At 39.1% G+C, this 16,532-nt stretch overlaps 1 protein-coding gene across 3 annotated transcripts in view; it reads right to left on the bottom strand.

Annotated features, from left to right (window-relative positions):
- RBMS3 (RNA binding motif single stranded interacting protein 3) overlaps positions 1-16,532 on the bottom strand; it is a 724,729-nt gene that overhangs the window by 493,049 nt on the left and 215,148 nt on the right. For all 3 annotated transcript variants that reach the window (XM_030009264.2, XM_030009261.2, XM_030009262.1), the window contains exon 4: positions 8,536-8,709. In XM_030009264.2, coding sequence (XP_029865124.1) covers positions 8,536-8,709 — 174 coding nt within the window. The remainder of the gene's footprint in view (positions 1-8,535; positions 8,710-16,532) is intronic.

Here is a 16,532-nt window from a genome sequence, read left to right on the forward strand (position 1 = left end):
ATCAAAAGAACATTTCAATTTTGACAAATCAGTATTTCCCATGCATTTCTTCCAGCTCCCTTTCTAAACAGAAGTCGCTGTTGACAGTGCTGTTGAATATCATCCCATTCACAACACTGCTGTAAATAAAACCTCAAGGCAAGGAGCTAGGTCTAAGTGCAAAAGGAAAATTTTCATCCCCCATGCCTTCACTAAATTGGGTGGGGTTATATTAAATCAATGCCCCCAATTAAAATTAAGAGAGAAGAGAAAGACTACATCAGCAAAATTATTTGAAGCAGTATTTGTTCAGACTAGTCCAAAACTCTTCACCCTCAGGGGCTGCAATACAACAAGGAAGTCTCCTGAGCATGTTAATTATTTAAAATGAAAGCAACACAGTTGCTGGCCTTTTGAAATAATCAATCTTTCAAAAAGTGTCAGGTGTCTCCAAAACATGTGACAGGTTGGCAGTTTGTAGCATCTACACTCGAGCCCTAATACCAGGATTTTCTCTGGAGCCTGGAGGAACTCATCACCTTTACTAACAAATCCTAAAGACAACCTGTCTGGCTCACTGAAAATGTAATGGAGAAGCTAAATTAGAATCACAGACTTCCTATTTGCTAAATTAAAGCAGAAACCCAAAACCAAAATAAACATTAGAAGCACATATATACATATATATAGACACACACACATATATGAATGCAGACACAAATATATAGAGAGATATGTGTAGGTAGATATGTAGCTGTAAATTATAGACACTTACTGAGATCTGTATTTACTGTCTCCTACAAGTCTGTTTTACAGTCTAAATTTAGGGAATTTTTTTCCCTTCTTTCAAAAAAAAAAAAAAAAGAAAAAAGAAAAAAGGCAGCATCTGGTTTGTATTTTTCAAGTCTATTCAAAAATACCTTCTTTCTGAGTGTATCTGCCACTTCAGTACTCAAGAATAAAAATGTAGAATCAGCAGGAAAATTCCTATAGAGTCTGTTTGTAAACAAAAAGTTCCCATCTCCAAAACAGTTGACCTTATTATCACTAGAAGGTGGTGAGAAACTTTTCAGCAGTACATATTTTACCAATAGTGTGGATACATATCTGTGTGTACTTTTTTTGTCATTTCAAAGATTTCAGTCATATTTTCCGCGAAGAAATCTTTCTTACTGAAAATAAGTGCACAAGAGTTACATACAGAGGATTTTTTTTCCAATCTTGTTAATATTAATAATTCAGAAAAAAAAATTTTGTCCTGTGTTTTTTGTGGAAAATTTGAATTTTTTTCTGTTAAAATACAAGCTAGAGACAAATCTATAAAAGACATCAACAAATATCAATCCACAACATTCTTGAATTAATCTGTTGAGAAAGAATAACAAGACATAATATATGTGATGTGTAAATGAGTAGTGGATACAGGGAAAAATAACATTAAAACAACATTCACACTAAAAAATCAGAATTCTGAAAACAAACAACTCCAAACTCAAATTTAGGTGGAACTTCTCCATTTCCCCAGACTTTTTGAAAAACAGTCGTTGCAAGTCAGTTGAAACATTTTGTGTTAGCAGTGCTCTCCGCTCTGAGAGGCCCTGCCATTTCTGACCAGGGCAATCAAACTGTAATTGCCATCCACCAAAGGTCCTCCAGAAAGGAAAACCTCACTTGGTCAAGCTGAAGCACCCATGCGCAGTGGCCTTTCACACACACCACATTAGCCCTCCTGGGTCTGGCGGGCTGCATCCACAGCATTGTACCTTTGCAGGAGCCAAGCAGAGCCATAGGCAGCATTTAATACAATGATCGCAGCATCATATATATATTTTTAAATAAAACTACTCTTTGAGGTAAAATACAGTAAACTACTTTGGCTAAAGTCCTATATTACTGGTGACTTTTCCCTACAACCCTTCACAGAAGTTCAATTTCAAAGCTTAACACACAAAACAAATATGCTGGATACCTCAAAGGCTGAATGTAAAACACATTTGTGGATTTTGTGATTTTTTTTTTTAAAGGCCTGGCCAAGTTTTAATGGGCTGTCACACACGAATGATTATGAAAGCGCTACAATGAACTGAGCTGATAAGCTGATCTGATCGGAATTAACTGCATGTGATTGCTGCTTTGAAAAGCTGGCCTAAAGAGGCAGCATTGAAAGCAATCTCACAAGTCACTGGTACCGCTTGCCTCAGCTATAAGTAAGCACAGATGGTGAGAAAAGTTAATTAAGAGACATATTTGTTTGGGGGTTTGAAATTTCCACCCTCTCTTCTCCAAAGAAGCCAAGCCACAGTGAAAATGTGTTTTAAGTTTGCGGCCTAATAAGTTCATGTTTTTGAGGCTCTGTTCCTGTAGATGGAGGTAATAGATAAACAGAATAAATAATTTATGTCAGCAGTTAGCATATGGATTTGCACTTGATCACTAAGCTACTCATTGCACCTGATAGCTACAACATCTTGTCAATTAAAAATATTCCTTTCTCCACAATTCTTCATTTACTTTCCTCCTACCCAGCACAGCTTTTCTCTTATACCACAACTGACACCCAGCAATGGAGATATCACCCTTTTCATTCTCGCTTTAATGACTGCCTCTTTCATTTGCTCCCTCACTTCTTCTGCAGTATTTCATAAGGAACATATCAGCAATTAGAAAAAATAGCTCCTGGTGATAAACCCTTTTTTTCTTCCTCCTGGTTGGGAACTCTCTTTCCCGCCTCTCTCCAGCCCACACTTGAGTTTTCCCCAGATTAACTAATGGGCTTCTGGAGCTGGGGCAATGACGGTACTCTGTAAAGTGATCACCATCTTTAGAGGATAAAAATACATCCCTTATGATTTATATACTGAAAGACTGTGACCAAAGGGTCATGTAGCAGACATTTTGCTCAATGGTCCTTCAACAGCGTATAATTCTTTGGACCCATTTGCATTTTTTTTACCTGTGGCTATTATAATGACAGTAGCATCAAAGAAGTACTGGCTGCAGAATGGTAGGGATCAATCTCACATGAAAGGCTCTTGAAGGTAAGAATGGGTTAACATTAAGGACAGAGAAAACTGAGATTTCAGAACTTCAAGTGAAATTGAGAGGCTCTCTTAGAGACACATTTCCAATTCATGCCTACTGTACTATTTATTTCCTTTCCCATCATTGCTGATTATAAGGATGTGCACATGTAAAAGGAAGTTTCTTCGTCTCTAATCAGACCAGCTCTATTCCATGAATCCACAATCCACTGTTCGTGACATTACAAAATGAATCAGGCAGGAGGCTCAAGCCAGAACAGAAAGTGACAGCTTCTGTTTAAACAGATATCTTGGAAATTAGTGATGAGAGAGGACAGTGTTGTACTGCATAAGCATTTAACTCTTAGCACTGTCTCATTCTCTAAAAAGAGGTGCAACAGAATTACTCACTGGAAAGATCTTGGTATAAAAAAAAATAATAAATTGGAGTGCTGATCTGTTCTACTTATATTTCTAGAGAAATAAAGGCCTGTTTTCAATAGGACACTCCAGCTATATGTATTGAACACTCCCTGGATTTAAAGAAAGTTGCCTCTTAAAACATTATCTTTGCATTATAACGTATCGTCACATCATTTATGGTCTATCTTAAGAATTTGGCATGTATCAGTATATTGCTCCTGTCAGTCTTATTTCTGTGCTATAGAACTGATTTTGAGTAGGATATTATACTTACAAGAATGTGTTCCCTAACTAGGTTTACATTTCAGATGACAAGATCACATCAGAAGACTAGAGATTGACACTCAAGACCAGCCATGCATTGAGAACCTTTCTATGTGATTCTGCAAGGATTTGGGCCAAAAACTTGATCTGTACATAAATAAATATAGACACAAACTAATAATTTAGCCATTAGAGAGAGAGATATATATGTATACATACAAACTAATGACTGCGTATCACATTCCCAGGTGATCCCTAAACACTGTATTATCTAATCACATAAAAATGGCAGGTTTTCTAATTTTATAAATGTATACAAAATAAGTTGTTAAAAAAGTCAATCATTGAGAGCTCAGTACAGATGTTAATTCAATTTGTGTGGTAATGATCAAAACAGTTTACATAAAGCATTACATCTGTGCAATATCGCAGTCCTGCAGTTCTGTCATCAGCAATGAGGGTTACCTACCTGCCACTGGAAATTTTTCCGATGGACTCTGCATAGTCATGCTGACAGTGAGTAGGACCTTCCATTAGTGTTGCCCACAGTGACAGCCTTGCTGCCTTTCTGCTTTTCTGTCCAAGGATTGTCAGTGGGAAAGTGTAAAAGGAGCTACAGCTCCTTCTACTGGGTCTTAAGATTCCTAAGATTCAAGATTTGAGATCCTACTAGGGCTCAGAGAAGTGAGTCAAAGACCAGTAGCGTCTCATAGAGCTCTGCATCACTTTTTTTTAATTCTGCTTTGCAAATTCCAACTAACAGGATAATTTCAGAAGCAATCACACATTTAAAGAAGTTAACAGAAAGAAGTCTGGGGACAGACTGTTGGAATGGGGACAGAAGTACTGCTAAGCAAACTGATTGTCTGATCCACATATGACATCTCAGATGTTAACAGCTTGTAAACATTATCTGTAGAGCTCTAAATAATAACTTTACAGATTTAACCAATCATGTTTTGAAGGCTGTCACTGATCTAGTGGAGCATGACCAAATCCCGTTAAGAGTGCAGAATAGATTCTAGCGGAAAGTCTTACACATGCTGAGTTGCATATCTAGATAAGGAATGCAAAGACATCACATATGCTACAGAGATGTATGTGCACAAAGAAATTAACACGTGCAACTAAATTCATCATCCCATGGGCCTACAACAAAGGTTTCAAACCCTGCAGGGTAATTCTGTCTGCAGCAGTACTGTGTGCTTCATCAAAGAGTATCACATTGCCAAATTCCTTCATAAGTAAGAACTGACGTCTACATAAGTAAGCGTGGCAGGTATCTGTGACTGCTACATGAATATTCAAGAAAGACGTGAGACTCCCTTACAGTTTCAACTGAAATAGTCAAAAGCAGAAGACATCTGTGTTTTGTTTGCCCACTTTACACATGTACTTCTTTAAAATTACAGCACAATCTAAGTAGTCATTTGTTAATTCACTGGTCATGATTTCCTAAGATCTGCTGAAATTCTATCGTCCTTCCAGCAAAATGTGGAGAAAGGGAAATTAAGTGAGTCTTTGAGACACTGAAAAAAGCATGGTTAGGAAACCTGCACAGATGTGAAAGTGCTCAAAGGACTGTTCCTATCTTGCCCAGTGGGGATAATCAGAATTACTTTAACTATTTTTTTATCTTCCTTGAGTGAAGAAAGTTTAAGAGAAAAGCATGTTAGATGTCTGGGTGTCTTCTCCTATTCTGAACTCTACATGCTCTATATTTCTGGCTGCAAGCCTCTGCATGTGAATGCCAGGGCTATTCTAGCCCCTAATATCAAAAACAAGTCATCATATACTTTGTAAGGGCCATCTACCACATTATCACTCATATCAGTATACACAGATCCTACAGGGTATCCTGCTTCCAGTATAGCTAGGAGAAGTTAGCATCTTCTTGTTTGTTCAAAAACTGCATTGCACTGTTAACTGGGATGATATGCAGCCTTTTTTTCCCTTAGATAACTCCAAGAGCTAAAAAATTACTCTGTTTAAACAAACTCCTTGTTCTTTTCTTTCTAGGGTGGAAAGACTGCTTTTAATCAACGGTTGCAGCACTATGGAAGAAAGATGCAGAGTGTGCTCTCAGAAAAAAATAAAATAAAAACCCCACCTTTGGCTCAGACATATTTCTCAGAACCAGCCAGAGCCATAAGGGTCTCTTAACACTGCATTTTGTATGATATTTTTTCTTTCATTTAGAAAAAAAATGAATTAGAGGAATTTTTTTTCGAGTTACATTTGGCCCAATTAACATGAATCATTTTGTCTCCTTCGGCTTTTCTCCAAACAGTAGAGAAATCCAAAGCTTTTCTCTTGGCTCTCTCTCCAGGGACTAATATCTTTAAGTACTTCAAGGCCAGATCCAACTCCCTGACATTTGTCTGCCTTGAACTTGCAAAGCGCTTGTAAGTTTGTTAGCCTCCAAAGCATCAAGAAACTACAACGACCTTTAGACATATTCCATGTGGGAGTTTTTGCAGAAACAGCTTCATACAGCAATAAAACCTACAGCTTGTTCTGGTGAACCTGTGCCAGATGAGGGCAAATAAAATCCTCTGAAGTATAGTAGATATCCAGTTGAGCATGTTACACTGGGAAGATTCATGAATAAAGGAGCTCCTCCATATCCAGCTTGTATTGTTTTCATTTGCCATAAAAGTGTTGGTTTGAGCCCAGATTAAACAAATCTAAGTTAGAACCAGGAACCAGACTAATTCTAATTTTATCATATACACTGCAACAGATACTCACGCAAATATTAAGGCATTGTTTTCTCTTGGAAAACTTGACCCTCATCTGATGCTGCAGGAGGGAGGAGCTGAGTTTGCTGCAGTGCCTTGCCGGGGCCCCGCTTACGGCCTCATCCTCAGAGCGTGCAGAAGTAGGGAGGTATGGAGAAAGTATGCCATCACAGTGGTAGGCACTGCAATGGCAGCTAACCTGTTACAGCTTCTTACCACCAGCCTAGGAAATCAGTCCAGTTATCTGCTGAGTGGCACTGCAGCAGAGCTCCTCGGATGAGCAGGAGCCAAGAAATGTGCCAAGTTTTCTAAGCAGTTGAACCCAGGGACACTGAGGGCAGGACTAATCAAACAATTTAGTTATTTATCTTGTACCTATCTACTTGGTTTTGGCATTTCTCATCTGCACAAAGGTTTATGCAACTCTGGCTATTCTGAAATCTCTACTTACCAGAAATCACCTAAATCGACTTCCAGATTGAAGTATCGTTTCCAACAACTACATATTAAGGTGCTCAACAAAAACAAATATTGTACAGGTAAAGCAATTCTAGTTGAGGTACCATCAGCTTTAGTCTAAACAAAGGAAAGAGGAACTGTGGAATTAGCCTAAAAAAGACTCCCTTGCCTTGACTGATAATTTTAATTCACATGGATACAAAAATGCCACCATTTTTAAACCATCTTACAGGAAGTATAGCATTCTTCTTGTATGCCCTTTTGCTTAGTAGAGTCAAAGCTTGACTCACAAAGAAGGTAGTGTTTATTCTAAATGGTCAAAGTTAAGGAGCAGTTAATGGCTTGAATACCCACAGTTTAAGTTAAATTAAGCTGTACAGGGACTCTTTTTTGAGCCATCAAGCTAAACGAGGAAAATATTTGTGCCCTTCCAATGCCAAATACCTTTTTTTCCTTCATAACAGTTTTTATCATTTTCAATGACAACGTAATGGAATTGAGCAAACAGCAGAATCCATAGAGATGTTTAATTCATTCCGAGATCTCACCACCTCAGAAAAGAGATAAGATTTTACAAATTTATTCCCCTCTTTTATTTCAATTACCATGTTAATGCTTGAGACAATTCCTAACCCAAACTTCTGGCCAAAAGTCTGTTGGCAGGTAAGATAGCAGATCTAAATCAAATCACAAAGATCTTGCATAGCACAATTTCCCCTCTGTAGTAAAAGCTGCACTTTCCCCTATTTTCCTACTGGAATTCACTACAGGATGGCAAAACTTCATCACATACACATGACAGGATGTTAAGATAGTACGTCCTTTAAGAAGTTCTAACAATATCCAAAGCTAAGTTCAAATCCAAACATTAAAACAACAAAGTGCAGAGTGGGAAAAAAGGAAGATTGCTTACACTAACGAGGTCTTCCCCAGTTAACTCTCTCAGAGTCTTTCAGAATCAGAAACTAAAAGCATGAAAGGGCTCTGCTGCAAGTAGTCTGCTACACCAGTACGACAAAAACCATCATCAGCCTTCAGTTGTGACCATTTCATGGCTGTCAAATTAAAACGCACAACAGTAAGCCCCCCTCTCCATTCTTTTTGGCCACCGGTTCATGCAAATTACGGAAGACCAGTAGTCTTTGCTTAGCAACAAAATTGCACGTTCACTACTGATCACATTAACGATAAAGTAGTGAATATTAACAAATCTAATGATGAGAAGAGATGCCCTCCTTCACTGACTCATCCATACAATTTAAAATCTCTGAAATAGAAAGAATAATTCATTCATCTAACAGACTCACTAGAAACAGAAAAGAAGCCATCAATAATACTGCTTTCCAGCCCACATCCCTGACACTGAAACCCAGGCACACAACAGTAATTTCATGCAAGGAGAAGGATTGCTAAATGTACAAAAATATATGTATTTCTACTGAGCCATGAAACTTTCACATTTGCTTATGTCTTAGACTCATTCTAATATTTTCTAGAGTTATGGTTAGTACACATGAGCTGTCTTGACTGCCGTGGGACACAAAGAACACAGGCGAAGTGTGCTGAACTGTCAGCCCCTGAGTGCCTCCACCTCCCAGGGAATCATACAGCTCATTCAGGTAACTGCAGAAAAGGTTATAATTACTTACAGCAGGATGTCCAGCACAGTAGGTGTAGCTAGCATGAGACTGGTAGTGCAAGCTTGCTCTTGGAAAGGTGTATGTATTCCAAGCAGGTTGGCTGCTATTCCACTGGGAGCTAAAGCCAGGGCTCATGGTCACTCTCGATTTACTGTTTTGGTACGTTCTCACTGTGGAGCTGGACTATCAAAAAAGAAAGAAATGCAACGTAAAAATAGCTTTTAGGGTAGAATACAAACAATGCAGCTACATATCATCATTGTGCATATACATACTGCAACAGAGTCTGGAACAAACTTGAGTGTTTTCTGTAAGGAACTGGGAAAAGCAAAAAATTGATTCCTTCAAATGAAGTGAAACAGCTGTGTCGCTCTAATGCCCAAAAGAAAGACTGATGACTGTTGGACTTCAGGCTGGGATCTAAATTGAATGGGCAATGGATATGCAATAGAGACAAGGGGATGTTCTGAAAATGTGTAGAGGGTGCAATCCTGCAAGTTTAATAGTTGAAACTTGCATATTTATTTATTATAATGAACTAAATATTGACATTTATTGAGGTCCTGATCAGTTATGTCCATTTTAGAGTAAATGGCAGTTTGGGGCCAATGTTTAGATATATTTATTGAAGTCTTGAAATCCCATCTAGTGGCTAGGTAAGGCCAAGCCATCGCAAAGCTACCCCTACATTTCAAATATGTTACCTTCTAAACGGACCATGAAACTTCATGACATTTTTAATTACTTAAAAAGCAGAAGAAAAAAAAATCTTAAATTAATTTTTTTAAAGTTAATTCAATAACTTCATATGAAAGTAACCCAGACTACAGATGTGTAATTCATTTTCATTCTTTCTGGCTTTCTCTGGCTTTGCTTTATTTAACTGCAGTTTTCTGCTTCTAGTCCTCATTTTATAAAAAATATTCCTCATAAATGCTGCACTGATAGGGGTGGTTTATTAGGGCAGGAAAAAAAAATCAACTTTCAAAAAGAGTAGAAGATGCATTAGAATTGAATGCATCTTTAGCAGATATTTAGGTTGGTCTTCAAAGACATGCAAATGTACTTTTTCCTCCAGATTCTGTTCTGCATTAGGGTTTTGCTTGCTTTCTTCTTATTGGCAAAGGTGTTCTCAATATCCCATACAAATTTACACCAACTAATTGTAATTATTATAAACCTGAAACTGTTCTTTTTAAAGCATTAAATTCACAGTGACCTTAGTAATACAGTGAAAGCTTGAGAAATATGAACACAAATAATATTTCTTAGAAATGCTTATAAATGTCCTTGTTAGTAAATTGATGCTATCAATTTCAAAAGCTATATTCAAGAATGACGCTTCATTTATTTTTACCCTCCTTTCAAAGACAACTCTTATTCACGATATAGGCAGCATTAACCAAATATCAATATGGGCCACCATCAAACAAGGTGTTTCACACGGTCCAAGACCATCCTTACCCTGACGTGCTTACAAGATAAATGAGAAGGTCAGGGAAAGGATGAAAGAGCAGAGCCTGATGCAGAAGCAGAGAAAATAGCTTTGTAAACATGACTTTCAGTTTCATTTCAATGCTTCAGCTCAGTTTCATTGGGAGAGAGCATTAGTGAAATGGAAGGAAAAGGGGATGGAGAGAAGACATATAAAAAGGTTTCAAGGACACATTCTAGCTATGAAAATATATACCCTGTATAATCTTTCTGATTTTTAATACTGTATTTAGATGAGCTGGCTGTAGAAACTACAGGCCACGCCGGCATTGGCTGAACATGCCCTCTTTATTTCATCTAATTTTCAAAAGTTTAAGTACATAAAGTTTTCCTCAGTTATCAATTGCTGTATAAACTTTAAGTTCAAGAAAAGGCCAAACGACTTCCTGCATGTGTTTATTTCCTGCGCCACCGATTAGGAAGCCTGAAAAGAGCAGTTTCCGCTGACCAGTTCTCAGTATCTCAACAGATTCGCCTCCTGCCCCCACCCCTAAGCGAAGGATTCCTGCGGTGTGATTTCTAAAGATTTAACTTACGACTAGCTGAACACAAAGCGTATGAATGAACACTAAAACCCACACTAAACTCTCATTAGTCACTGTGTGTGACAAGTGGTTACTTTGTTCTTACAAAAGGCTTCAGGAAAAAAAAATCTGCCCCTACAGTTAAAGGGGCTTATTTGAAATAAATCTTTTTGTATGAATTTAAATCACGACAAATCAAAGGAAAGAGGCTATGGCTACAGCTAGGAAAAAACTGAAGGGTTTTAATGGGTTTTTTTTTCTCTTTTTTTCTTTTTTTTTCCTTCCCCTTTTACCCTCTTTCCCCAAGGAGCAGAAACTGCATTTTCTTTCCTTTGACGTATTACTTATCTTTCAGATCACTCCTCAAAGACAAATCTCTCTTTCTGGGCCCTGGTAGACTTGCTTCTACATGAGAGATGAAGGCTAGGTTTTGTTTTGGACAGATCAAGTAGGTTTTTAGCCATAATGTACTTCCTGTACATTTCTCCCCTTTATAAACATCAGGTATTCAAGTGTGGCTGCTTATTAACTCCTCTTGAGGAGTTCATCCCCGGCCGAATATTCTGTGAAAATTGAGCTGCTGTATCCTAACAATAGCTTCACTCCTTCCTATTATTTCTGATGAGTCTGCATTGTATGGACCAGTGGAAAATATCTATGGCTGATGGGATATGAAGATGCATTGTCAGCTGTGATAATTGTTAACTGATTATTTTCACTATGGCAGCAAACTCCACTACAGTAAGGAGAGACGTGCTATTAGCACTAAACAGACGTGCACAATACCTGTTCCTGTATTAGAAAACAGGAGTAAAAATAAGCCTGTTTTTTAAACAGCCTGCCTCAGATGCTGAACAACCTTCTGCCTGTTGATTGAGTTTCGTTTCGTGCTTGCGTGCTACACAAAACGCCTTCCCGTATCTGCCAGCGTGCTGGAGGCACGGTTCAGCCCCAGCACTAAATCCTGGCACAGAGACGAGCCCCTCTGCTCCCCTTTCTGCTCCTCCACCCAGCTCTCACCTCACGGGGGGATGCATTAGAAACGGAGAGCCATTCAGACCCTCAAGGATGCGCCGGGTGTCCTACCCATGCAGGTCACTCAGGACGCAGAGGCGGGAAGCGAGACCCCACGTACTCCGCTCCCCCTCTGGGCGGCTGGGTGGCCGTGGGAGGGAGGTCCCTGCGAGCAAAGCCCTCTGCTCTGAACGGTGGCTTTGTAGGGGGACTACTATTTCTGACCCAATAAAAGCTTCTCTCTTTCTGCTGGCTTACCTCCAGAAAAAAACCAAACCAAAACAAACCAAGTCAATACATGAAGACACTCCCAGGATAATTGGCTTTGAAACCTTGAAGCTATCCAGGATGTCAGCCAGAGAAGACAGACATCTGTACCACCAGCCACCAAGTCCCAGGACAGTCTGGTGACCTCACAGATCTAACCTAGGGCGGTTGGGGAGCTAAGACATGAGATCAGGGACACCAAAAGTCAACGTGTTGAATTCAAGGTGTCCTCTGAACAACAAAATGCTGCACATCTCTGCAGCCTTCCCAGCTCAGCGCAGAGGTGCCTGTGGGAAAGACCCTGGGCCCACACTGGAGCAGAGGAAAAGCATGAAGAGCAGGAGAGAGGAGCTGTTATTCCTCACGTCCCCGTGCCAGTAGGGCTGGGGAGCAGGCACAGGGTCAGGAATGCAGGAGTGAAGCTGAGCCTGGGAAAAAGGACTGGGTGGAAGGTATTGTCTTAATTTGTCCAAACTTATTTTAACTGGCAATAAATTAATTTTCCCCAAGTTGAGTCTGGTTTTGCCTGTGACAGTAATTGCTAAGTGATCTCCCTGTCTTTATCTTGACCCATGAGCTTTTCCATCTTATTTTCTGCCCCCCTTTTCTTGAGGAGAGGGAGTGAAAGAGCTGCTGGGTGGGTGTCTGGCAGCCAGAAAAGGTAAACCCACCACAAACTGGCAGGTCTTGTGGCACACAGGCTTTTATTCAGGATCTGAAAGTGCATCTATTTCCCCCTAAGTCTATTGATTACTCCAATAAAAGGTATCACCTCTCCCCAAAACTCTGTCTTATTTATATCTCTTGGGTTGTCAATGGTGGACCACTGCTGCCACTCCTGGAACAACCCGATTAGCTTTTCTCAGAAAACTTCTGCAGAAAATTATCAGATTACAATAAAAAAGAAGTCTTGCCCTCCCTCCTATGCTTTGCCAGAAACAACAAATATTACAAAGTTAGGGTAGAATTCTCTTTTCCTTGAATAAGTCACTCCAGTACCTTTATACCCTAAAGGTCTGATGCAATCTAAAATTGAGATCAGTAAAATTTAAATGTCTAAGCACATTTTAAAATATGACCCCTTTTTTTCTCTGCCTTAATTTCTCTGGCATGTAAGTATGGATAATCTTAAAAATTCTAGGCTAAGCTTTTCCTCACATTTGTAAAAGTTTTGAATATTTTTGGACATAAGCATGAGTGAAGTGCAAAGTATTATTAGTATTTTTACTGTTTCTTGAGCTTAACTGCTTTCAGATCTTAGTTCTTTTAATAGCTGATGTGCGAAGTCTAACAGTGGAAAAAATAGAACATAGTATTTATGGAGCACTTTTTATCTTCAAAGCACTGCACAAATGTTAAACGGTGGCAAAATTTTTGACTGGTGCAACATTTCCAACTTCTAAAGCAGTTTGTAGTAGATACAAGAACTAGCAGCCACTTCTTCCTATTTGTATGTGAGTGAATAAAGCACCACATTTGGCTAGGACATTAAGCAACATAAATAGTTTTGACATAGACTTAGTCTTCATGTCATCACACCCGTGCTCTCCACTCTTTTGCAACACAGCATCTTCATGCAGTAAACTGACAGGAAAAATACGTGCTAATTCTGAAATTCTACATCACATCAAATGCAAGACTGACTACATCTATCAGACATCCTTCTGCCAACTATGCCAAAATGCTGTGATTATTATTGGCTTTGGCACTCCAAAAGAAGAGAGAGGCTCAAATACTCTGCTCTATGTTACCTCTTTACTTGCATTGACTTAAAAAAAAAAAAAAAAAAAAAAAAAAAAGACAAGTGGGATTAAAGAGGTGTAAATATGTAAATAACATCTCAATTCAGCCTCCCACTACCTCATCTTTTAAAAGCAACTTCCCAGAGCTATGATGTCATTTTCTTAGCCCACACAATTTGAGCTGCCTCCAGTCCCTTGGATTTTGATTGCAGAATGGTTCTGTCTTTAGCTGCATCTTCTGGTGTTTATTGTGAAAGCAACTGTGTTTGAAAGGATGTCCACCTTCTTCCCCCATCCCTTCAAGGGATTTGACATCCCTTATTTTGGATGTCAAAATGATTACAGGAGTTGCGAAAGGCCAAGTAGAGAAACTGCCATTCTGGAGATACTGCTTGCAGGAACGCTGTATGCCTGTATTTGGATCAGACCATGATGAAAAGCACAGTCCTATGCTCTTAAAAGTTTGGATGCTTTACAAAATACTACCGTTCCCATAGAAATCAAAGTTTTCCTATAACCTGGAAAACTCAGAAATGAAAATAGCTGCCCTGGAACACTATTGCATGAGCTAAAATGATGCATTTGTTTTCTTGCTCAGAGAAAATACGAAACTGGCAAACCAAATCTGAAGTTAGTTCATCACAAAATACACCTGAAAGACCTTAAAGATTGTGGTAATTGTGAAATTGAAGAATGAGGGTGGTTTTTTCTTTTGGGGTTGTTATGAAATCTAAACATGGAAGATATTGCAGATTTTTTTTTTTTTTAATAGCAGGAAAGAGGAATTTTGTGCTGCTACTTCTCCCGACAACATCTTTCACTATAGCTTGCAAATCTTTTACAGTCTAGAACCAGACTCCATCTGTTCCACTAAGAACTGAGCTCTTAATATTTGGCCACTGCAGATTTTGAGTTTATCAAGTTTGTCCCATAACCTTTATGAAAAAAACTTCAGAGACATGACCAAATTTAAGAGAAACATTGTTTTTCCAGACATGGGATTGAAACTTAATATGCTGTACCTGGAAAAACAGGATCAACTGAGAGAAATAGCATTCCACTGAAACCGCAGAGAAATGATGAGGCTATATTTCATATCTCGGCATACATGTAAGGCTATAGCTCACCCAGTGGATCCAAGACCGCTGAGCGCTAGCCCACATCACACCAAAACCCAGGGTGTGCAGCCCATCTGTCCCTTCCCAGTAGGTAGGAGAGGAAAGCTCTCCGTGGGCTGGCTTTGTTCAGCAGGCTCCCGGGCAACTGGGTGAAGGGGACCCAGGCCTGCAGGACACAACCAGCACAGCTGAATTACTTAGAGCTGGGGCCCAACAGGAATGCTAAGTTGAGAGACTTTTTAGAATAGGTCCCAAATTATCTAAATAACTCTTGAGGAATGTATTCTACAAAAAGAGTCTGCCACTCACTGTTATTTTTCCCCAGAGTTATGCCTTGAAAACAAAATATATATGGTTTTCACACTTTTCTGGTTAGAATTGCTGTCATTTCCAGTGATTCAACACCGTAATTCATGTTGTACTTTTAACTGTTACTTGAATCCTAAGAGCATTTTTTTCCTGGGCAAAGTATGAAACATTGCTCTTGTAGTTACAGAGAGTGAGCAAGGGAGCTGAAAAAATGAAGGCCTTCATGGTTTGAGGAAGAGGCCATGAAGAGCCTGGTTTTCTGCCATCTTATCATCCACGTCAGTGTGAAGGGGCAAAGAGTTAGTAACATGACACAGGCCAGCGACAATTCAGATTAAAGCCTTAAAGACTCTTGGCGACCTGTGTGGAAGACCTGGGTATAATCAAAAGTTGCTGTTACCTGATGGTTCTCTAGGCAAGAGACCACTGGGTTTCAGCCAACTTCCGCACGCGTGCACCTCCCGAAAAGCATTACCACCACCAGTATCTCAGCAGGCAAGCTCAGTGCAAAGACCAAGTATAAGTCACAGGAAACGCTCCTGTGCTTCAAACTGATTTCTCCAGAATAAGAAAAGGAATTTTGCATGTGTAAGAGAAACTTGTACTGGTTTTGTTACCCATGTTTATCCAGCCATAGGGAATGGGGTCACTCATGCTCCTGGACTGCTCATTTGTATGTCTTCCTTCCACAGAAGGAAAAGTGAAAGGATATTTTTTTTGTTTATCTTAGGTTATTTGTAAAAAGTAAATTGGGATTAAAATGTATGTTGTTAGATGGGATTCTTATTGGTCTAGTTTAAACCTTTAATTTAGGTTTGAACACAGTGAATATCTTGACTCCAAGTCCCCTCCTCCTCCCTTCTCCTCTGCCTCCTTCACTTTGAAAGGAGTAAGGGCATGTCAAAGTTTCTTCTGTTCAGAATATTATTTAGTCAATCTATTGTGAGAAATTTAAGTCATAACAAACTCAGAAGGACATTGAATATGACCTTGTAATGGTAGGTCATTAAGTAATTATTTTCTGAAAATAAAACACACTGGCATCTGTTAAATTTACTCCAGCATCTTTTCCACCACCAAGGTTACAATTTAAAGTTGTGAAGAATTTTGTTAACCCAAGATGAGCGTGATCTGAGTGTTCCCAGTAAATTCTGCCAAGATAGCACCAGTTAAGACCCCACCACAGATGGCCTGCATAGTTCTGATTTCTAAAGAAGTCACCCATATAAAATAATCACTCAATCCAATACTCCTATGAATGCACATCCAGCTCATCTGTATGGAGTGACTGGAGAAAAGGATGTTCTTCCACCACGAGCTGTTGAGCACACAAGTCACAGAGGCAAAGAACTTGAAGAGGAGGATTTGTGCCAGATAAGAAAGTCTAATGGTGAACACTAATCTTAAGAAAAGTTGTTGATTGCATACAAAACATATCATATTAAGTCTCTGATCCTGGCAGATCTCCGCAGTAGTATTTTTACGTCTAAGAATTCCTCTCTCATATATGACAGTTGCCACTCTTGAAGTCTTTTCTG

The sequence above is a fragment of the Aquila chrysaetos genome, chromosome 3, assembly GCF_900496995.4.
Source record: "Aquila chrysaetos chrysaetos chromosome 3, bAquChr1.4, whole genome shotgun sequence".
NCBI lineage: Eukaryota > Metazoa > Chordata > Aves > Accipitriformes > Accipitridae > Aquila > Aquila chrysaetos.